General features: G+C 37.6%; 1 protein-coding gene across 1 annotated transcript; it reads right to left on the bottom strand.

Moving 5' to 3' along the window:
• Positions 1–671: 671 nt before the first annotated feature.
• On the bottom strand, positions 672–20,812 carry ZBTB41 (zinc finger and BTB domain containing 41). The gene is made up of 11 exons (XM_065409463.1): positions 20,729–20,812; positions 18,456–19,694; positions 15,161–15,368; positions 13,460–13,529; positions 11,331–11,478; positions 9,982–10,111; positions 6,515–6,610; positions 5,562–5,668; positions 3,940–4,045; positions 2,437–2,525; positions 672–1,633 (listed from the first exon to the last, which is right to left on the bottom strand). The coding sequence occupies exons 2-11, from the start codon at positions 19,576–19,578 to the stop codon at positions 981–983; spliced, it is 2,730 nt and encodes a 909-aa protein (XP_065265535.1). The 5' UTR covers positions 19,579–19,694; positions 20,729–20,812; the 3' UTR covers positions 672–980.
• Positions 20,813–22,717: the final 1,905 nt, after the last annotated feature.

The raw sequence follows: 22,717 nt of genomic DNA, 5'->3' as shown, positions 1-22,717 counted from the left end.
AACAGTAAAAGAATAGTTAAAGCCCTTACATGTTCTAATCTTCCTTCCTCTTCCTAATTATTTGTCACCTATATACAATGTATATCACGTAAGGTGAAAAAAACAAATGACTTCCTTTCACTTTCTTTTCCAGAAGCCAACTGAAGATTTATAATTGCTGATTTCATTAATCTTTTAATGAATTTAAGCAAATTACTTTTCTGAAAAGAGCTTTTTACATTACTTTACACAGCAGTAATGCAGAAATGGGCATACCAGTGTGGGCTTCAGCTTGGTTTGATTCTGTGCTCATAAACAAGGATGAACTATTCCAATCTTATTACTGCCTGAGGGTTACAGTATATTATCACCACATCTCTAAACCTTTCAAGGCCCAAATGTTGGAAACGTTCTAGAAGATTGAACCAAGGTTAAGAGAGCACAAGTACTGTTTATAGTCTCAGATTCATAATTCCACTATTCAGATATGAATTACAGTAAAAAAAATGTAACCAGGTTTGTCTGGGATAAAGTTAAATTTTAGTTTAAGGTGAGGGATCATTAAGAGGTTTAGTTTCATGTTCTTTTCCAATCGTGACCCTAATGAATTGGCCATAACCCTTCTAATATACTTTTCCATTATCCAAAGAAAGGTTTATTTGGAAAGTGAGATGCAGACAGGTGAACAATTATTTTTATTAATGGCCAGGTATGGGATTAATGTTTGCTGCAGCTAGTATTCTTAAAAGGTATTTGAGAACCTGTTTTCAAAAGACCTTCTATAAGATTTTTAAAAGTCTTTAAAACCACAAGAAACACTATAAATATACATCAAAATGTGTCTTAATGTTCATATATGCAAACAAATCTATTTTTTCCTTGCACTCAACAAAACTGTTCAGAAGACTAGAAGTCCAAATAAACTACAAAAAACTTAGTAGCCATATTAGTCCTCTGGTGGCTAATGGCTTAGTAAGTTAGGTGGAATGTTATGGGTCCGATCATGAATGTTCATTATTTGACATATTCTGTACAGTTGGAGCTGTATCAAGCCCCAATAAAGTTCCAAGGTAAGATTGGTCTCTAGGATCCAACATTTGCTCAGGTCTGACAGGATGAACTATATTTGCAGGCTGGGGAGTGAGAGTATATTTTTCCAGAAATGCCATTTCTGTTGTTCGTTGATAATCTGGCTGCTGTATCTGTGGGGGAAGAATGCCATGAGACTGGGGTGAGAGAGTAGTGGTATGTTGTACTAGATCAGCTTGAGGTTCCCGCATCTGAACTGGTACCAGTGTTACTGGCACACATACTTCTGCTGGTACATTCTGTAGCATAGGTTTGACTTCTGTTTCGTAAACTTCGGGCTGATCCATGTATGGTTTAGACTCAATTTGGAAAACTTTGTCATCAGGGGTGTACTGTACTGGCAAGGAGATTACTTTTTCTTCAGAAGCAGTTACTGTTTCTTCTGCAGCCTTTGTTCCATGTACATGGTCAATATGGTATTTCAACTTGTCTTTTCGTTTAAATGTTGCATTGCAATGCTGGCAGTTAAAAGGTCGAGCATCTGAATGAATAACCATGTGTTTTGTTAATGTCTTCTTAATTCTAAAGGACTGGCTACAGATTTGACATTTGTATGGTTTCTCACCTGTAGAACAAAAGGAGTCAGCATTAATAGATAAAAATGTGAAGTCAAGTATCACTATGTAGAAATCATATCATTGGGGATGGGGGACTATATTATATAATAAACATGGTTCTCAAGTAGCTGTACTGGAAAAAAATACATTTGGCATCTGAGAATACAATTCACTAAGTAAAAACAGAAAAGTTATTTTGAAGTGATATCCGTATAGCATTCTCGTCAAATCCAACTAGTTCGGATTTTTGCCAAGTGCATACGAAGGGGACCAGTCAGTAAATCTAACAAAGAGAAATAACATTCACGTTATTGTACTATTGCTAAAGAAGCTCAATTTAGCTTTTTTTTTTAGGTCTTTCTAGTGAACAATTACTTTCTTGCAGAGGAATCAGAGGATGCAGAGCTGAGTGTATTAAGACACTAACCTTTCCCCTGGATAGTTAGGTTCCAAATCCTGATTTAGGTTACAAACCGAAATTAAGTATTCCCTAGATCTCCAGGCTGAGTAGAAGGTATGAGTAAATTTAGTAAGAATATACGATGAGCATCAGTAGAACACATACAAAACCAGAAGCTCCTTTGCCTAGGGAAGTCTAAAAAGAACTGACTACTACATTCAGAGGGCAGTATTCACACTCAGCAAGGGATGGCATACAACAAGCAGTAGGGAGCTCAGTTCATGCTACTGCTGCCCTAAAGGGTCATAAAGCCTGAAGAATTAGAAGAATTCTGTCAGTCCTGTGATAATTTATCATCATCTCTCATCACTCCAAGTTGGCAGTAACACAGAGTGATAGATAAAGTTTTACCTGAATGTGTCCTAAAATGCATTTCCAAACTTGATTTCCCTTTAAAAACTTTCTTGCAGACATCACACTGATGAAATGTTGCTTTATATCTGCAAAGAAGAAAACATGTTTACATTAGAAGATCAGGTTTTTCCAAAAAGTCTCAAATATGTACATAGCCTTTAAAGATTCTACCAACTGTATAAGAGTTACATATTTCTGTATTCCTCCCTCTACATTTATATTACAATATAAAACATACTGGAGGGGACAGGCAATTCCTTTAGGCATCCCCTTGTCAGAGGGCCATCTAGATTATTTTCTAGACTACTCTGCAAAATGAGTTGTCTAGTACTTTGTGTTCAGATAGCAAATCTATTTAAAACTTCCCATCTGAAACCCAAATGTGCCCTGGAGAGGATACTTCAGGTCAACATCCAAAGTTGGTTTTCAGTTTGGCAGCAAGTTATGCTACAAAACAAGCCTTAAGACTGGTTTATGTTCCTTTCCTCCCAGGTAGAAAAAAGTGACAATGAAACGTGTTGACTGAGGCAGTGAATTTAAGTACTGACAAAATAAAAGCTAAACAACCCTGTAATTGATTTTATGCACTTCTGTTAGCTAAGATTTACAGTAAATTATTCAAAATATGAACAAATATTGAAAGCAATGCGTTTGTCCTGAAAGCTAGTTCTGGTTTTCCATCTTAAAGTATAAGGACTTTGGGAGAGCCCACAGACTACTGAACTGACTTCTTGCAATTCAGTCATTTGCCCAGTTTGTAGATGGTAATTAGATTAAGTTGTTGTAGGAAACAACAGGCTACCAACTGTGACAGTGAAATGAATTATATTAAAGAAATAGAATGAATTAAAGAATGCTGTATGTACCTTTAAGTAGAAATGAGAAATGCTGCAATCCAGGTGTCAGGAAAGCAGACATTATCTGTTAATCAATTGCTCCACTTAAGGGCGATTGGTGAAGCATTAGCCTTAGATCGATAAGAGTTAATAAGGAAGCAGGATATGCATATTGTGCCCCAGGCAAATTTTACAATTTTGCTCTCTCTGTCCCTTTGTTTAGTTCATACCCTTTTATCTGTATAAATAAGACTGTTTGAATCTTGCATGGTGCTCACATTATCTGAGTGTTATTAGCAGAGCGCTGTGCTAACAAAACAGAGCGGTCTGACAAACTGAGTCCTGAGTCTAACTTTGACACAACAAAATTACAGATTGACAGAAGAACTAAATTTGATCCCTTTTAAAACTTAAGGTTATTCAGCCTAACTATGGTATGAAAAAGGTCTTGTTTGGATTGCCAAGATGGCTATGATTTCTACATGGCCATTTCAAAACACAGATCTTGGCACTGGCTTTAGGGTCACCCAAGGACCTTGGCATAATGGAATTACAGAGAAAGGCAAAACTAACATTTCACATATCAGAATAATTTATGAAAATTTGTCCAACATCATTTACAATATGGAAATGTTTAAATTTTTAAACTTTAAAAAATACCTACTTTTGCCACACTTTCTCTCCTAGATGAACACTTTTGTAATGGACAGTTAGGTGGTCTCTACGGCCAAAACACTTTCCACACTCCTCACACTGGTGTGCTTTTTCACCTTTAAAAGGAGACCAATAACAAATATAAATTAAGTTGTAACAAGAATTCAAGTTTCAGAAAAAGTACAACCATGTTTAGTACAAAGGCTCCAGACAACCAAAGCTCTTCCGTATCTCAAAAGGATTTTCTATTACCCAAAGCAAGGACTTCATGACCTTGGGCTGATCCAAGCAGACATGTAGTTTTTACCCATCTCTTCATTTTTGGTTCCTCATTCCCTGGTCTCTTCTTCCTCCTACATGGTAGCTAATCTTCATGGCTGGGGGACATTACCCCATACTGCCACAGAGAGAAGAGGACGGAGAGGCAAGAGAATGACCAAAAGTTCACCCTCTTTCAGGAGGCTTGAAATTCCACCTTTTACAATCCAAGCTCCAAGAGCCTTAAAAAAGCCTAAATTTTGGAGTAAATGTAGGACTTCTGTCTCTTGCACTGCCACTTCAACAATCAGTTTTAAGAACTTAGTGCTACATACAAATGTTAATCCTTTTTTCTGATTTTCAATAGTTACCTTTTATGTTGTTTAAAAGTCTTGATGTTTCTTTTGAGTCATCTTGAGATCTTTCACAAAGTAGCAGAATATTTCTTCTCATGTAAGCAGAGGGAGTTTGGACAGTCAAAGTAAGTAACTTTCTAGAGGAAAAAAGGCAAATAGAGTAGAAAAGGGGATTTTTTTTGGTATCTGAGTTTTCACAGATTTCTTTGTTTTATAGCGGGTGTTAGGGTTTCAAACACTAAATAAGCTGTTTTATTCAAACAAGGGCTTGCAAAGTTTAGTCCTTGATCACTTTCATATCTTCACACTGTTTTGGAAAGCAATTTCCACCTTCTGGGGAATCTTATATTCCCTTAGGAGCCTGTTTTGGAGGAAGAAAGAAATCCCCAATGGTTCCAACCTTTCTTTTCCTCTACAGATCTGATCCTCTTTCCATTTGCCTCAAGATGCAAAATAGCTTGGGGGGGGGGGGGGGGGAGGAGGGTTAAAAACCCTTTCTTCTATTCTTCCTCCTGCTTTACTGTGCTCAGAGTTGATTCTCCCCATATGTAGGATTTCCTAACTACCAATCCACAATGAGGAAGTGTCATTTTCCCATATTTGTACTCTATATTAAAGTGATCAGGATGCAAACTTCGACAGAGATTGTGTGAATGACAGCTTCGTTTGTGTTACGGTGTTAATGTTTCAAACAGCTGCTAATACAAAAGAAATCTTAACTCAAAAAAATCCTCTTTTATCACATTTGCTTTTTTAAATAAATAAATAAATGTTACACCTTTTGACTGTCCCTCAGCTCTCTCTATTAACACAGAGGAAATATTCTACTCTTAAACTTCGCAAGTGTTTGAAGAGATAAATAAACCCTACCATAGGACACTGAAAGTGATATAAGTAACATTTGTAATAGGCTTAAATACCACTCCTATTAAAACCTTAAAAAAAAGTATAAGCATCCAAAATTAATATTCTGCTCACTCTTACTTACTTTGATCAAGCTTCTAAAGATATAGCCTACCTGAGTGTATTTTTTTGTGTTTTGTTAGATGATCATGCCGAATAAACGTTTTCCCACATTCTTCACATTCGTACCTTTTGTCATTATGGTGAACTCGTAGATGAAGTCTATATTAATACGTAGAGAAATTTATTTCACTGTTCAAATTTAACATGTTTATGGTTATAAATGTCATTATAAAAATAGCATCTTCCTCAACAGATCTGCATGCACAACTAGTACAGCTGTAGAATATGAGCTGGATTCCTTTCTGGCTCACACAACTAAATAACTTCCAGTTGCAGAATCATTTACTGTTCTTAAATGAGTCAGAAAGAAGACAGCTCTACTTTCAAATCCTAAATTAAATTTGCAGTGCTTGCAATAGCTTTTTCTTGTTTACTTGTAAAGCTAGGCAAACTTAATATGGAAGTCACTGAGAACTCAGGATGTCTTTTTAATTACTTTTTAGATTATAGCTTCACCTTAACGAACATGAACATGGAAACTGCAGTACATTACTTGCCATGGTTCCCCCTCCCCCCCCCCGCCCCAAACAGCACTTATTCAAATTTTGAATAAGGTCTGGAAGAAGTCAACTTCAATATAAATTGTATTATAGTTGAGGAAAAGAACAATGCAAACATGTTGTTTCTTGAAGTTTGTCATTGAAACTGTGATATGTTTAGTATGTGAAAGGGATTCTGTCATGTAATTTAAGACCCAAATTTAGATAATTAAAAATAAAAAGGATTTTACACACAAATATAAATCTAAATTCCCCACATTTCTTTAAGTTAAAAAACAATTTTTAAAAATGTTGTTTACTCGTATTGGAAACCCAAATCAAACATTATCAACGTAATTCTTCAAGGTCTGTGGGAAAAAGGGTGAGAGAGAGAGATCTCTCTATATCACCATCTAGAAGGTGGTAGCTTAATCTCTTTAAACAGAATTAGAATCTGCTTCATTACCTGTAGGAACTTCCATGACGAAAACTCTGCCCACAAATACTACAAAGATGAGGTTTCTCCCCACTATGAATTCTCAAATGTTCTTTCAAAGTTGTTCTGGGTTAAAAAAACAAAGTAATGTTTTAGAAACTCAGTGTTACTACTACTTTGAAGTGTAGATGGAATCATGTTCTCTAATCCTGATGCATCACTTTAGGTAAACAGAGGATTAAATACTCAAGTATTTGTATTAAATTATAGAGAATATGAACAAATAAAGTTCCTGAATTTCATTCGTCATGTCTAATCTTCTCTCCACAGGCTTGTTCTGGAAACAAGATACTCTTCAAGGGACACATTATATCAAAGCACATAAGGAATGCATGTTTATACAAAAAAAAAAAAAAAAAAAAATTGGTTTTTGCTAATATTTTCTATATTGTCCCCACTGTTATTGACAATTTGTGTCTTAATGATGGCTTATCCCTCCCCAGCCCAACTTCTTTTTCAGCCTGATCCTAAGATATTGGTTCACTGCATGCACCCAAAAGTTCTGGATTTGTGTGTGTATCACTGAAATCACTGGAACCTCTCTTTGCTTCTTATATAAAGACAAGAAAATTCAATGCAAAAAAGTTACTGCAAATCTGTAGTTTAAAGTCAAAAAAGAAAAATCAAAATTATAGTCCTCACTGCAAGGCTAATTCACATACTCACTAATGTGAAAGTATGCAGCCCCGCCAATTTCCTCTTTTCTTTTTCTAGTTCTTTTCCTGTGACTTTGTGACCCCACTCAGGCAACAGAGGGAACTGATTGACTATACAACTGAAACAGTGAAATTGACTATTCACAAAGTGCTGTCAAATATATAAGCTGTCTGAAAGAAAAAAAATTCTCTAGTTTCTTTTAATTAGTAATTCTAGATGTTACCAGTAATAGGTAAAATATTTTCAGTTAGAAGTACTGTGATTTTTAAGTTTGTAGGAGCAGGATTTTATAATGTCCCATGAGAATTAATGTATGATTTGAGTTCATCCAGTCAGCCACCCTTTTTGAATAGCAGAAAGGAATGACCGACCAGAACAATCCTTCTGACGGATTATGGTCACCCTTTTGTTTTAGGATAAGTTATAATGTATACTGTGGTTTCCTATACGTATTACAAATTAGGGACTCTAGTTAAATATACATTTCTTTGTTTTAAGGTTTTAGTAAGTAAGAGACAGGATCTTGTATTGTATCTATGTTAAGGAGATTAGAGGAATGTTGAGGGCCTGAAGCCCCAATGTGAATTGTTTTAGTTATAAGATTTAGCAAGGCTTGATTTACAGTGTATTCTGCTGAATATACAATACTGCTGTCGGTATACCTTTGAAGGTTTCTGTAAGAGATTGTTTGTGTGAATGAGGAATGCATGCATCAGGAAAAGATAAGGTGTGAAAGCCATCACAAATGTCCAGATGGTCAAGAAAAAGTGAGAGACTTGGAAAGACCAGGAGACAATCAGAAAATATCCATTGTATCCAATGCTAAACGTGTTAGCAACATTGACGAGGTGAGTCAGGCACCCCCAAAGGCGAGACAACAAATAGAAGGTAATGATGGGAAGCCTGACAATAACCATCAAATGATAACACCACTTAAGGACTAATGATTACAGGATGACATTGCAAAATGCATGGACTCAAATGGGAATTTATAACTATAAAGCTGGGGTGTTTTGCCATGGAACTCTGGGTTCAGTCCTGCAAAGCCTCGGAGCATCGGCTCGTGACCGACAAGAGCCCAGCTCCACACTCGTGCTCAATCTAACTGGCCATTAGATTGACTCGAGCTACAACAGACTGGTAACTATAAACATCAACTGGCAGGAGAGTGAGTGTGTAAAAGCATATGCTAACTGTTGTATTTTCAATAAATGCTGCGTATTTGTCTTCTACTGAAAAGATCCCGTGTGCTTTGTATAGCATAACAAGTTTGCTATTGAAACCAGTAACTCCAAATATATTTACTTCTGTGCACATATACAACTACACTAAAATCTATAAACCTAAGTTAATGCAAAATTGTTGTTTTTTTACCAACAGCTTGTGTTACAAGGTAAAAATGAGTTACTGGGAATTGAAAAATTTGCTGGGCTTTTGTACCTTATGTACTGGCTTGTTATTATATTTGTACATGTTTTATTTAAATGTGTACATGCCCTTCAGTTCTATAATTTTAAGAGGCACTGATGTTCCACTTTTTGTGTTCTGCTTGACTGCTTTATCTGCTTAAAAAAAACCTAACAAAACTAGTCCCACTTGGGGCCAGATCCTCTTCCAACAGTACTCAGTGGGAGCGGTCAGCTATTTGGAATGAGTCCATAGGGAACATACACAAGCTCAGAAATTTTCAATGTATGATCTCTTAAGATGTGTGGAACATCTCAGCCCCAATGACTAAAAGCAGAGATTATTTATGTCAAACCAAGAAAGTAATAAAAATTACCTTCTCCAAAAGGGAAAAAAGTATACCTTTTTACATGAGATTCAAATATAAACTAATATCAGGGTTTAAAAAAAAATTAAAAAATAAAAATAAAAACGACAGCCTGGTTAGCTCAGATGCTTTGCACAGCTATGTGGAAAGGCTGTTTCATTAAAAAAAAAACCAAAAAAAAAAAACACCCCTCATACCAGGTTTCTCATACAATCAGTTAAGCATTAACCCCTGAAGAACAAGAATCCTACTTTTGTACAGATTTATACAGTTTCTATAGGAGCCATCCACTGGCCCAGCAATATTAAAATGCTTGTGTTCTGCATTAAAAGTTAAGCATCTGCCATTCCAGGAACTATATGCATGATAAAGATAAAGATATATAACCATAGCAATAATGGCAGAGGCTATTACCCAGATTTTAGAACTTCAAATTGCACACGGCTAGAAATCAGTAAGTTTTGCTCCATTTAGGAAATGAAAAGGATATAAAGATGAGCTTTTCCAATCAATTTTCTAAAATCTTTCATTACTTTTTTTATTTTGAAGTGGGGCAGGAATGGCAGAGGAGAATTATATATATATATATTTTTTTAGAAGTTCAGAACTTCTCCAGGTTTCCCCCAGCCACTCCTATAAATTGTTTCTCTTTTTCCCGTTCTCATTATCACTCTCAGCAATGTACCGGTCACAGAAAAATCTCAATCCCTCTTCAGTTATGTAGCCAATGAAAGATGTTCTTGCATAATGCAGCAAATTCCAATACAGCCAACAGACGTCCCAAATAGGTCTTCTATATTTGGTGTTTTGCAGTCAGTCAATCACCTCTGCTCTCCACTCATTCTTAAAATAATACCATAAATGCATATGTTGTTTGTGGCAGAGATACTGCTTCTTTGGCTTATTAACCCTCTGAAATTAACTAACGGATTTTATACCCTCAAAGCTATTTACTTTCTATATTAAAATCTCATGTTATGCCAAGCTTTGAGATATTCCTTCTTACCTTTCTCTGACTGATTTTCCACATATAAAACACACCCATTTTCTCTTCCCCCCATGAGTACATTCTATATGGCGTTTTAGATTTCTAGTGTCATTGAACTGACGACCACAAATATCACACGGGAAAGGACCTGAAAGAAAATAACCAGAACTGCTATTAGTTGTAAGTAATTACATTAAGTCACAAACAGATGTATATTTTGGGTCACTGATGCATGCCTTAATCAAGCTACAAGACAAAAAGGCTAGTTTAATGAATTATTATTATAACATGCCTCACATTTTTCAGTATGTAAAATTTAAGTATTTGAGTATTTTTTGCAATGTATGTGTCAACAATTAAATTTAAGTTTGATAATCTAATGCTCTGAACTCATGTACAACTACCATAAAAACATAACAATTTAGTACTAATAATATACAACCATGATGTGAATCCGCCTGGATTCTTCTAAAACTATTCTAGTTGACAAGAAGGGGTGAATATCAACAAAGGGAAAATTACTTTTTGTAGTGCCAACGAGGCCAATTCAATCAAAGTGGATATTGATATTCACCCCTTCTTGTAAACTGTTGGGAATGGGCTACATCCACCCTAATTGAATTGGCCTCATTAGCACTGACCCCCCCCCCCCAACTTGGTAAGGCAACTCCTGTACTGTATATTTATACCTGCTTACTGTATTTTCCACTCCATGCATCTGATGAAGTGGGTTATATCCCACGAAAGCTTATGCACAAATAAATTGGTTAGTCTCTAACGTTCCACAAGGACTCGTTTTTACTGATACAGACTAAGACGGCTATCACTCTAAAACCTCATATCTCAGTTGCTATGGTATCAGAAAATTAGTACAAGAGACTGAACAGTTCATAATAATTTGAATATCTTTAGAAGTTTATACTAATCTTATATCTTTGGATTTTGTTTTATTAAAGTTTCCAGACTCACGGGCTATTTCTCCCTCCTAGAATTATTTATTATTTGTATAACAGTGTTGCCTATCATTAAGTGAACTGGCAAGACACGTACTTTGTAGGTGATTAACATACCTACGCCTTTAATCATAACCAGAATTTCCCAGTCAGCTAGTCCAACACTGGATTTTGTACACAGTACAGTTATTTGGATGCATATTTTTAAAAAATAATATCATTGCAGTTTAATAAAAAATCAAAAATTAGTATCAAGCTTTTTTTTTAAAGCTTTCAAAAGCTTTTAAGAAATCTAATAAAATAAAATATTTAACAAGAGCAAAGGAAAAAAAAAAAATCAAACTCTGCACCCATTGGAGGAAGACTGTTTTACTTCAAATCTATTGTTTGCATGTCAGAAGGAGGTTTTTATACCAAGATGGAATTTTTCTTGATGCTTCAATCTTGCAAACCGGGATTTAAAGTGCTCTTCACAATAGGTACACTTGAAAGGTTTATCCTGAGTGTGAAGAATCATGTGTTCTTCCAAATGGGGTCTTCGAGCAAAAGATTTCTTACAAATCTAAAAATGACAAAATACTTGGTCAAACATTAGCTAGAGACAAACTCAGGTATGTTTCTATAGCCTCTTTAAAAAAAGAAAGAAAAGAAAAGAAAGTGTGGGGAGTGGGGGGAGAGAAATCACACAGCCAAAACTTTCATACTAAATTGTTACTTTATTGATACCCAGTTTCTTGGGGAAACCTAGAAAAGGCATCTATGGCTTTATATCTAAAGCTAGATTTGGGAGGTCTGCACAATACTTTTAGAGCACTTAAAGCCTATATTGGTATCTGATTATTGTTCAATTGGTATCAGCATACAGCCAAATGAGAAAGTATTGGGGGGGGGGGGGGGGGGGAGGAAACTTTGCCCATATTACGTTACTTTTTTTGTCATCCCCTGCAGGAGCACCTCCAAGAATATACATTATAGGCAGCGTATGGAGTGTATGATTATGATCAAAGAAATCAGAAGTGTACTGCCATTATTTCTTGTCCTGCCTTCAGTGGACGTGGAGAAATTTTGGTCACCGTCCTCTTTATAACAGCCTTTTAACATATCTGAATACTTAACTGGTCCCCCTCAGTCGTCTTTTCTCAAAACTAAAAATGCCTATTTAAAAATAAAATAAATCTTCATAGAGCAGGTTTTCTAATCTTATCATTTTTGTTGCTCTCTCTGAACTCTCTCCAATTTGTCTACATCTTTCTTTAAGTATGGTGCCCAGAATTGGACACCGCATTCCAGCTGAGGCCTCACCAATGCCAAGTACAGCAGGACAATTTCCTCCCATGTCTTACATATGACATTCCTGTTAAGACTCTCCAGAAAGATAGTAGCCTTTTTAGAAACTGCATCACATTCTTGACTCTCATTCAACTTGTGATCCACTCTAAACTCTAGGTCCTTTTCAGCAGTACTACTACCTACCCAATTATTTCCCATTTTGCAGTTGTGCATTTGATTTTTCCTTCCTGCATGTAGTACTTTGCACTTGTCTTTATTGAATTGCATCTTGTAGATTTCAGATCTATGCTCCAATTTCTCAAGGTCATTTTGAATTTTAATTCTTGCAACTCCTCCCAGCCTGGTGTCATGTGCAAATCTTATAAGCACACTCTCCACTCCATTGCCCAAGTAATTAATGAAAATATTTAATAGTACCAGACCCAAGACTGATCCATGCGGGACCTGACTAGATATACATTCTCCCAGTTTGACAGACAACCACTGCTAACTATTCTGAGTATAGTCTTTCAACCAATTTTGTATCCACCTTATAGTAACTTAATCTACATCACATTTCCCTAGTTTGTGTATGAGAACATCAGTTGGAACGGTGTCAAAACCTTTACTAAAAATCAAGATACATCATGTCTACAGCTTTCTTCCTATCCACTAGACCAGTAATCATGTCAAAGAAGGTAATTAGGTTGGTTTGGCATGATTTGTTCTTGACAAATCCATGCTGGCTATTCCTTGTGACCCTATTATCCTCTAGGTATTTGCAAACTGGGCTAATAATTCCTTCCAGGATCTTTCCAGGCATAGAAGTTAAACTGACCGGTCTATAACTTCCCAGTGTCCTCTTTGTTCCCATTTTTAAAGCTAAGATATTCCACTAGTTTCTCAGTATTGGCTTTATTTTTGTCTTTTTGCTAGTAATACTCAACTCCTATTTAATGTGAAATATATGCAAACATACCTATTTTAATAGCCACAGATTTTTGTAAAATGAAATCTGGTACTTTCTATACAGCCACAGTCTTATGCACACACTAAAATACAGTATTTAATAATATCAACCTGATCAACACAAATATTAACTTTCACTATGGCTTACACAGCTTATTGAGACTTGATGGTGAATAGTGCAATGAAAATAAAATACTCATTAAATCATTAAACCAAGTAATTTCTGTATAAAAAATTATAAAAAAAAACAGTAGAAAAAACCCTCGAGTTGTTTGATTTCTTGGTACAATCAAACTAATGCTTACATCACATTTCCAGCCTTCACTCTTTGTCTTTTTAATGGAAAGAAATTCTTGTACGTTCTCTGGATGAAACCTAGGAGGAAAGATCAGTGAAAATGAGTAATGTTAGCTATAAATTTCTTAACTGCTATGTTATTTATATTAACGCACGCTAGTTAGCATAGCAAGCAGTACCAGCGTGCAGCTCTTGTCATTTCCAAATCTACTTATCTCCACATTTGACATAACAGAAACTTTGTTCAAATATGAAGTATATGAAATATTTATTGCTTGATATAACAGATTCTGAAGTTATATGCATTCAACCACATAAGTTAAGATCAGGGCAATATAGGTATAACTTCAAATATATTTATATCTGCCCAAAACCAGACTAGGAATACAATTTACAGATGGCCCTGGACAGCTCTAATGTAGATTTTAAACCCAGTTTACATTCTACCCACTTCCTTTTCAAATAAATACAGACTGCTAACATTACCATTTGTATCTAAATTGAAGTTCACCCAGCTTAAGCTGATGCAGGCCTCAAATCTGGCTGTATAGCATGAAAGCCAGTCAAACATTACCATTCCAATCCAATGAACTGACAAAGCTGTCATCAGCAGGCTGATGACACTGGAATCCTGAAGACATAGCATATTAAAAAAAAAAAAAATTGACTAAGTGATCTTGCAATACCTCATGCTAGTCCATAGGCCAGATCATTTGTATTACACCACTCTAGAGGTCCTCTTAAAAAGAACAGAGCCACTAAATGAATATATCCCTTCCGGGGTCTACAGGAAAATAAAAATACTTCACTGTTAACTGAATTAAGTAAAAAGCAACAGAGGGTCCTGTGGCACCTTTAAGACTAACAGAAGTATTGGGAGCATAAGCTTTCGTGGGTAAGAACCTCACTTCTTCAGATGCAAGTAATGGAAGTGAGAAGAAGTGAGGTTCTTGAGCATAAGCTTTCGTGGGTAAGAACCTCACTTCTTCTCACTTCCATTACTTGCATCTGAAGAAGTGAGGTTCTTACCCACGAAAGCTTATGCTCCCAATACTTCTGTTAGTCTTAAAGGTGCCACAGGACCCTCTGTTGCTTTTTACAGATTCAGACTAACACGGCTACCCCTCTGATAACTGAATTAAGTGTATCTGATAGATCTAAGACTCTGCATGGACATTTGATTTTCTTCATTCACCAAGAGGATCTCTCATTGCCACCAAAATCAGCGCTGTCCCTGCATCAAGCCCAACTTAACAACACACTGAAAGGGATCAAGGAAACAGGAGGATTCTGGATATTATCAGATTTGCCTTGCTGGAAAAAACTCACAATCTTACCTAAAAAAGGGTGATAATTACTGAGAGCATCAACTTTAATAAGTAGCTTTCTTGAGCTAGTTGAAATTTATAGTAGAAAGCTATGGTGACACTATCACTTCACAGTACCCTAATTTTTTATATATAATTTTTCCATTTTCAAAGTGTCGTACAAACTTTGACTAACTTATCCTTATACCACCTTATATGGAAGGTGACTTACTGCTGTTAATTCTTATGTCCTGTTAAAAGAGGTGCAATTTTAAAAACAATTCTAGAAAGAAACCAAAAGTTAAATAGTTTTCCAATGTTTTTTGTTTTTAATCTATCACAGCTTTGGGGCTGGAAAATGCAGTATGCAGAAGTGTAACAGACAATCCCGCTCATACTTACCTCTTTGCATGTTTTGCTAGGGTCTTTTTGCTTGCATGAAGTTTATTACAATATGGACATTTGTGCTCCTTCTTATGAAATTCTGTTTCATTATTGTGTTTCTTTCTGTGAACTGTCAGGTTAGATTTTGTGGAATAGCGCTGATGACAAATATCACACTCGAAGGGCTTCTCACCTGTGTGCGCACGGGTATGGATCTCGAGCTTCCCTAAAAAATAAAATCTTAGTTTAATGTAGAACAATCAGCTGCAGTCTGCTTAAAGACACATACTGACTGGCAAACTAACTTACATTCTTTATCGTCTTCAGTACATTTCTATTTTTGTTAGAATCTCCACTCAGTGTTTTGAAGCCTAAAACAACACGGGGCCTTACACAGTTCTGATTCACAGCACACAGACCAGGATGTCCTTGTATATTACATGCACTAAATGCTTTCAGCCAACCCTCCAGAGGTCTAGGAATATTCCACATACATACGAACAATTATTTTACTGAGTTTCACTGGGTAGCTTATAGGGATTGTATAGATAAATCAAATACAGGTTCCCAAAATACTTTAATCGTCACTATTTTTAAAATGTGTTTTATATTTACTCCACGTATGCTGTTACCACATCCTGTATACATGAGCCTACATATTGATCTCTGTAAAGCACTATCTATCCTAGACTAATGAGAGTTGCATTACCTTTTCTTTTTTAAATAACCCAGTTCACAAAGTACCTCTTTCAAAATAGGGAGCAGTTTGGAAACTTAAAAACAGACCGTCATGTCATTTATTTTGGTATAATCAAAGACTAAGAAAAATAGAGACCCTCGCACTTCATCCATGATTGGGTCCCAAGGCATTACAACAATACTAAAATAATAATCTCTCCTCCATTCCTTTTACACTGATTTTCACTCTCATTCATGACTTGGCCAAAATTGGACCCCAATCCTGCAATATGGGTCCGCACTTGTGGAATCAACTGCAGGGCCTTGGACTGGAAGGGGGTTATTTCTCTGTCAGAACACCTAGACACTACTTTTTGGACACTCTATTAACAAAGAAAGAAGTGTATTGTGGTTCTTAAAATGACCAATGGAAGAAAGATTTTTATTCCTCCTTCCACTCCTCCATCCCCCTTTTAAAACACAAAAGTTTTGGGGCTCTAAAATACAAGAGTGCAAAGAGAAAAAGAGTTTGACTTTGTGCTATCACTCAAAATACTTCATTAAAAAAACAAAACAAAAAACTTCAGACTATTAGGCTCTGTAGTCTGGACTTTCAGTATCAAAAAAACCCAACAGCAACTGTTACCAAATTCAGAGAATTTTCCACAAGTTTTTATTTTAAAAGAGAGATCTCACCTTTTTTTAAAATGTTGAATAGTTATTATTATATAATCTGTGACCTTGGACAACTCATTTCACCTCTGCCTCAGTATCCCCATCTGTAAAATGTGGATAATAATACTTACCAGGTTGTTGTTAGGATCAACTAGTTAATGCTTGTAAAGTGCTTTGAAGATGAAGAGCACTATATAAAAGCTATCAAGTATCTAGCTAATAAAGTTTTGCTACAAGAAAGGTCTGAAACCAAAATGGTTTCCTGCCTTAATGATTAAATTCAAATACCATCAGAGCAAGCTTGCTCATTTCGCTATAATGTCTAAACACATAAGTCAGCTTTTCTTTTCCATATAATGACTATAAACTCTCAGATCTCAGGATGATAAAAATTTACAGTGGTATTAAAAAGGGCCTGATCTCGTGAGATGCTGCTCTCATAACTCCCGTGACTTCAACAATCAGCTGAGGAGACTCAGCACCTCATAATCCAAGCTTAGAAATACATTAGCTATCCCAGCTGAAATGAAAAATATCTATGGAGACGGAAAAACTCAGAGCCAAATCCATGGGGTCAATAGGACTGCTTATGTGAATAAGGCAGGCACGATTTGACCCTCAGTTTAGAACAGGGGACGGCAACCAATGGCACACATGCCAAAGGCGGCACACGAGCTGATTTTCAGTGGCATTCACACTGCCTGGGTCCTGGCCATTGGTCCGGGGGGGCTCTGCATTTTAATTTAATTTTGAATGAAGCTTCTTAAACATTTTAAAAACCTTATTTACTTTACATACAACAATAGTTTAGTTATATATTATACACTTATAGAAAGAGACCTTCTAAAAAACGTTAAAATGTATTACTGGCACGCGAAACCTTAAAATAGAGTGAATAAATGAAGACTCGGCACACCACTTCTGAAAGTTTGCCGACCCCTGGTTTAGAAAGATAGTGGGGAAGCTTTGGGTACAGACTGAAGTGCTGTCTTGATACCCGGAGGAACATTTATCACACCTAAACCAGAACATAACGTGTGATTTAAAAGACTTTAACCTGGCTCTATAAAAGCAGTGTTATTTTATCCCACACCTAAAATTTCAGCCAGCACGTCCCTCAACAAGTGGTATAAAATTAAATTTGACAAAATCTCAATGGATCATGTCTTGTAAGTAAAAATACAATTAAGTAACCACCATTACTAGTGAACCACACAAGAAAAATTCTGCCTTCAGATCTCAACAAAATTTAAAATTTACTAATGGCAAGACCACTTAATATTGCAATCAGACCTAGCTTAAATCTAGAAGTGAGAGTTTAGTGTTATTCTATTTGACATGTCAAAACATCTTATAAAATTAGTTACTATATTTGTACAAGCACACCAGGCTCATTTTGAAACAGACCTCATCTATATTGCTTATGAATTACAACTGTACATGCAAGTGTTTTCATCATCAGGGAGTCACATGCTGAGCAGACAGTGTTTCTATCATAAGAAATAATTGCTTATGTAGCATTTATATACTATAGCTCCAACAGAAAAGTCAGCTACCTTAATCAGTTAAAGTTGGACAGTTTGGTGGAAAGTCAAGCCCATGTTTCAGATTTCTTACAATTTACCTTCCATTCTACTAATAAGTTACTGCACTCTATCTTCAAGCCTCTTTCATATACTAAGAATTGGGGCCATGACTGGGGGAAAAGAGAGATTTGTCATTTGCAGGATTTAAAAAAAATAGCACTCTTATTAATTCATTTCCTAATTTTAGTGCTACAGTAATGATAATTTCTGATTTTCAAGATCTATAAGGACTGGCACTTCATACTAAATTTTAGCAAACAGACAAACACTAATTCTCTATAAACATAAAAGTCAGAAAGAACTCAGTTTATTTTCCACCTGAAAGTACCACCATGTGGTAAAGAGGAAGGAGACAAAACTTTAATTGCTCTTACCTGTTCGATCAAATGTTTTGTCACACTTGGGACACTGCAATAGTTTTTTGCTACTACTCTGAATGATTACTGGAGTTAAACCTTCAGGAATATTTCCTACTGAATCAACTGGCTCAGGACTCACTTCAGTATCATTATGTTCTTTTTTACTTTGCTCTTCAGCATCAGAATCTTCATCTGGTATTTCATCTTCTTCCTGACCCTCTTCATCTGCATTGCAGTCACTTCCACTATCTTCACATTCATTTTTAACAGATATTTCTCTCTCAGAATGGACTTTTTCCTTGCTGTCAGACACATCGCTGCTTTCGTTATCACTGTTATCAAACTTAGCTGGGCATTTACGGTTCCTTGTAGATCTTCTGGTAGAAAAGTCTGCTTTCTCAACCATTTTTAAACCATGTTTTTTTTCCAGTGGAAGGGACCTGTGAGCTTTAGCCAAGTGGTTTTCTAAGGATTTCTTGTAACAGAAGTTTCGACTGCAAAAAGTGCACTGGTGACTATTTGATAGTTTACCAGTCAATTCATTGAGAGTTTCAGCTGGTATTGGGTTTTCAGTTACCGCTTCAGATTGTATGCAGGAAATATTTTCATTATTGAGCAGTTTGACTGCATCTATAATGTCTAAAAATTTAGCTGCTTCCAACACTAAAGGGATTTCATTTTTATATACAAAAAACTCAGATGTGTACAAAAACTCAAGCAAATGTTGAAAAACAGAATGAGTTACATGATCCAGTGTGACAACATCCGTGCTTGGGTTTTTGCTCAAACAAGCATGAAAATAACTACTGCCAACAGCTACAACAACTTTGTGTGCGCTAAATTCTTTTCCTTCTACTATTATAAGTAAGTCACAAAAAGATGGTTGTTTCTGTCTATCATCATTTAAATATTTAAGTAGATTTTTATTATACTGCAGTGAACTTAAGAGTTTTCTTTGTTCTGGTGATGGAGGAAGTTCTTGGGAACACTCAAGTTGGTCCGCAATAGCTACTTCTGCAGATTTGGTGACAGTTTCTTGGTCAGAATCTACTATAAGAACCCCATCAGAAATATTTTTCTCATGGCCAAGATGTAGCTTCTCATTTAAATTTCCAGGGAACTTTCTCCTTTTCTTCATTTCAATAGTGCAGCTTCAATATCAGAAACTTCATAAGCAGCCAAAAAGATTTATGGTGAAGCCTTAATGCAGTTCTGAATTTTTTTTAAACCGATTGATCAGAATATTTTCATAATCTGTAAAAGAATATTAATAATTACACTTGGGACACAACAGTATGTCATTTACTTACTAACACTATATACAATTTCTATTTACTTTTAATTGGTTTGCATACTTTAAGCATTTACTAAATTATTAAAACCTAGTCTCTTCCCATTCTAGCCTATCATGTAACATTGCTATGCACTGATAAATGAAATAATATCTATTTATTAGGCAGCTGAAGAGTGTGCTCCTATAGTTTGTGAAATGCTCTGAGACAGATTCAAGATATCATTCTTAAACAGATTTGCTTTGATCTTTGCAGCATCGTTTCAGAACCAGAACAAAATTAAAACGAAAACGCAGCATCATTAACATTAAATATTGTCCTTATTAACTGTGCACTTTTCACACTGATGTTGGCTGGGTGACACTCGCTGAACTCGAGGCGGGTGCATTTACGTTAAGGCCAACCAATCAGATATTCTGTGCTCAATACGGCATTCTCCTATTGACATCCGGACTGGGGAGTTTTGTGCTCCTTCAGAACAGCAGCGTGATACTTCCTGTGTGGCTTGGCGAAGAGATTTCGGGTGGCAGGTTTATTTTGCCTCCAAATGTCAAAGCCCCAGCCCCGCACGTCCCTGCTTCAGCTGAGGATGCGGGGAGCAACCTCGTGCGTTTGAGAGTCTTTGTCTCTCTCCACCCCCCAAGAGACAGGCTGGGGTCACTGCCGCACGGTCCCCAAGGACAGAGGGGGAGAGGGGCCCTCCACCTCACTCCCAGGCAGCCGAACAGTCCCTCGGCCCCAGGGTAGGGACGGGAGCGCCCTTGCCCCCAGCTCCGGGGCCTGCGGGGGGTCCCCGATTCCCCCTGCCTCGGAACAGGAGCAGAGCCCCAACTCCACGGAACCGCGTCCCGGGCCCCAGCAGGCTGTGGGGCTCACCCGCCCCTCCAGACAGGGCGACGTTCCAGCTACGGGGGGCGTAAAGCGCTCGCCTCGCCCCACTGGATCCGCCTGCCAGTCGCAGAGACGCCGCTCAGCAGCGGATGCAGCAGCACACACCTGCCCCGGGCCGGCGCTCCCCCGCCGCTGCCTGTCAGCCGCTAAACTCCGCCGCTGCGCTCGCAAAGAGAGCCACCACCCCCTCCATTTCCGGGTTCCGGCGCCCCTGTGTCAGACGCAGCCTCGCTCTGAGAAGGAACTCCTCGACGTCCGGGAGGCGGGGCTAGCTCTGGTAGCGAGAGCGGCTCTTGTACATCACTGCGTGGCTGGAGGACGTGGTGTCTTGTGTGCGCTGCCCAGCCAGCCCCGTGGAGGAGAGCCCCGCCCAGGGAGCGGGGCGGAGCCAGTCTGTCAAACTGCCCTATGGTAGGCCGCGCCCAGGCTCCCTAGTAGCTATAGGCTGTGGGCTCGGTCACGCTCCGGGGCAGGGTGGGCTCAAACAGGGAGAAGGCCGCAAGGATCTTCCTCCCTTGCCCCGTGGGTCCCTGCAGGCATCGTGTGAGCTCCGCGGCCTGGGACAGGTAGAGAGCAGGGGCAGCTGGAGGCACTCGCGCAGCAAAGTGGGCAAGGACAGGCTGGGGCCGCAGCTCTCTCCCATCTCCACCCCACCCGTTAGCGGGCTGCGTGTCCGTGGAAGCAAATGTTACACTTTCCAAAGGGCGTCACTGGGCTCATGCCCCACGTGTACTCCCGGGCGCAGCAATTCTCTCTCCAGCACAATAACTACTACAGAAGCAGATCTATATCGTTCCCGACATGACCGTTGGCTGTCCAGATACAATCTAGAAATTACACATGCAGTACCACTAAAACGCAACCAGTAGGAGGATGGAAGGGTACCCCACTGGTTCCAGTGAGCGGATGAGTGGCAACAACTGGCACATAACGACAGAAGGAGCAGTGCTTAATTTGCAGCAGAGCTGAGCCCCAGCTCCTCTAGGCTTGGCAGTTCATAGTCTGTGTGCCTTGCATCAGTTATGAATGTAAAAAAATTGCTTGAGCCCAGGACACCTAATTGCTTGAGCCCCAGCACAACTTTCATTACAAATTAAGCACTGAAAAAAGAAAAGCTATGATACACAATTACAGATCATGTGACTGCCAACTTTGGCGAAGCAGGGACAGATGGAAGTATGGTTTCAATGCAAAAAAATATTACTAAAGGAGAGTCCTGTGAAAACTTGACATCTGTGAATAAAGTAAACATGGCTATTTCAAGTTGTGCTATGTATATGGGCACATTCCACACTGCATTACATGCATATGGAGCGCCCACTGATTTACACAAGTCGTACACATGCATCCAAAAGACAGAATGTGACCCATAGTTTGGAAAGGCTGTATAAGTGCAAAGTTGTATTGTCCTTACCACAGCTGTCCAGAAAAAAAAAGTTGAGAAAGTTCTTGCTGACAAAGTAAAATATCTTTCAGTAATAATAATACTTTGCCCTTACGGTGCTTTCCACTTGAGAGTTTAAAAACACTTTACAAAAAGTATTTATGAAATTGCAAAAAAGAAGCAAAAAACCACAACTGTCAGAGATCCATAAGGCATGTATCCACTTGGGGGTGCAATTTATCAGCATATCAAGGGGCTTCTATAGTTCTGTTAATTGTCATTTCACCATTCCACAAAGAACTAGTTCTTGGTGACAATATGATCTAGAATACTAATGAAAGCTGCAAATAAATACGTACTGTTACACGAATGGAAATTTGGGCTTTATTCCACAGGATCCTTGCTCTGTAATTATGGATGTGATTTGTAAATGATATCTTTAGTGACTTCTGTTGCTCATAGTTAGCAATAGGTGTTTTTCAGGAATTATTACTGAAAAAAGGTAGGCTAATGCATTGTATTCATCTCAGCTCTCTACGAGCTGAGGGGTGAAAACATTATCCTCTCATTAACCATTATGCTATCTTTATTGTCTATTTGTACTTTCATATTTTAAACCCATCTATTTACAATGATTGAATTCTCCTGCTCTTTTATATTTGGTTCTATTTTAGTTTTGCATTTGATTAATATTGCATGAAATAAGATTA

Source organism: Emys orbicularis, chromosome 8, assembly GCF_028017835.1.
Source record: "Emys orbicularis isolate rEmyOrb1 chromosome 8, rEmyOrb1.hap1, whole genome shotgun sequence".
Classification (NCBI taxonomy): Eukaryota; Metazoa; Chordata; order Testudines; family Emydidae; genus Emys; species Emys orbicularis.
The sequence above is the reverse complement of the archived record's forward strand: the minus strand, read 5'-3'. Positions and strand labels throughout refer to the sequence as shown.

Coding starts and splice junctions, on each gene's coding strand:
- ZBTB41 (XM_065409463.1), bottom strand. CDS start 19,578: ATGAAGAAAAGGAGAAAGTTCCCTGGAAATTTAAATGAGAAGCTACAT. Junction 6,611..9,981: donor GGAAAATCAGTCAGAGAAAG/GTAAGAAGGAAT, acceptor TTTTTAACCCAG/AACAACTTTGAAAGAACATT. Junction 5,669..6,514: donor CGTCATGGAAGTTCCTACAG/GTAATGAAGCAG, acceptor GTATTAATATAG/ACTTCATCTACGAGTTCACC.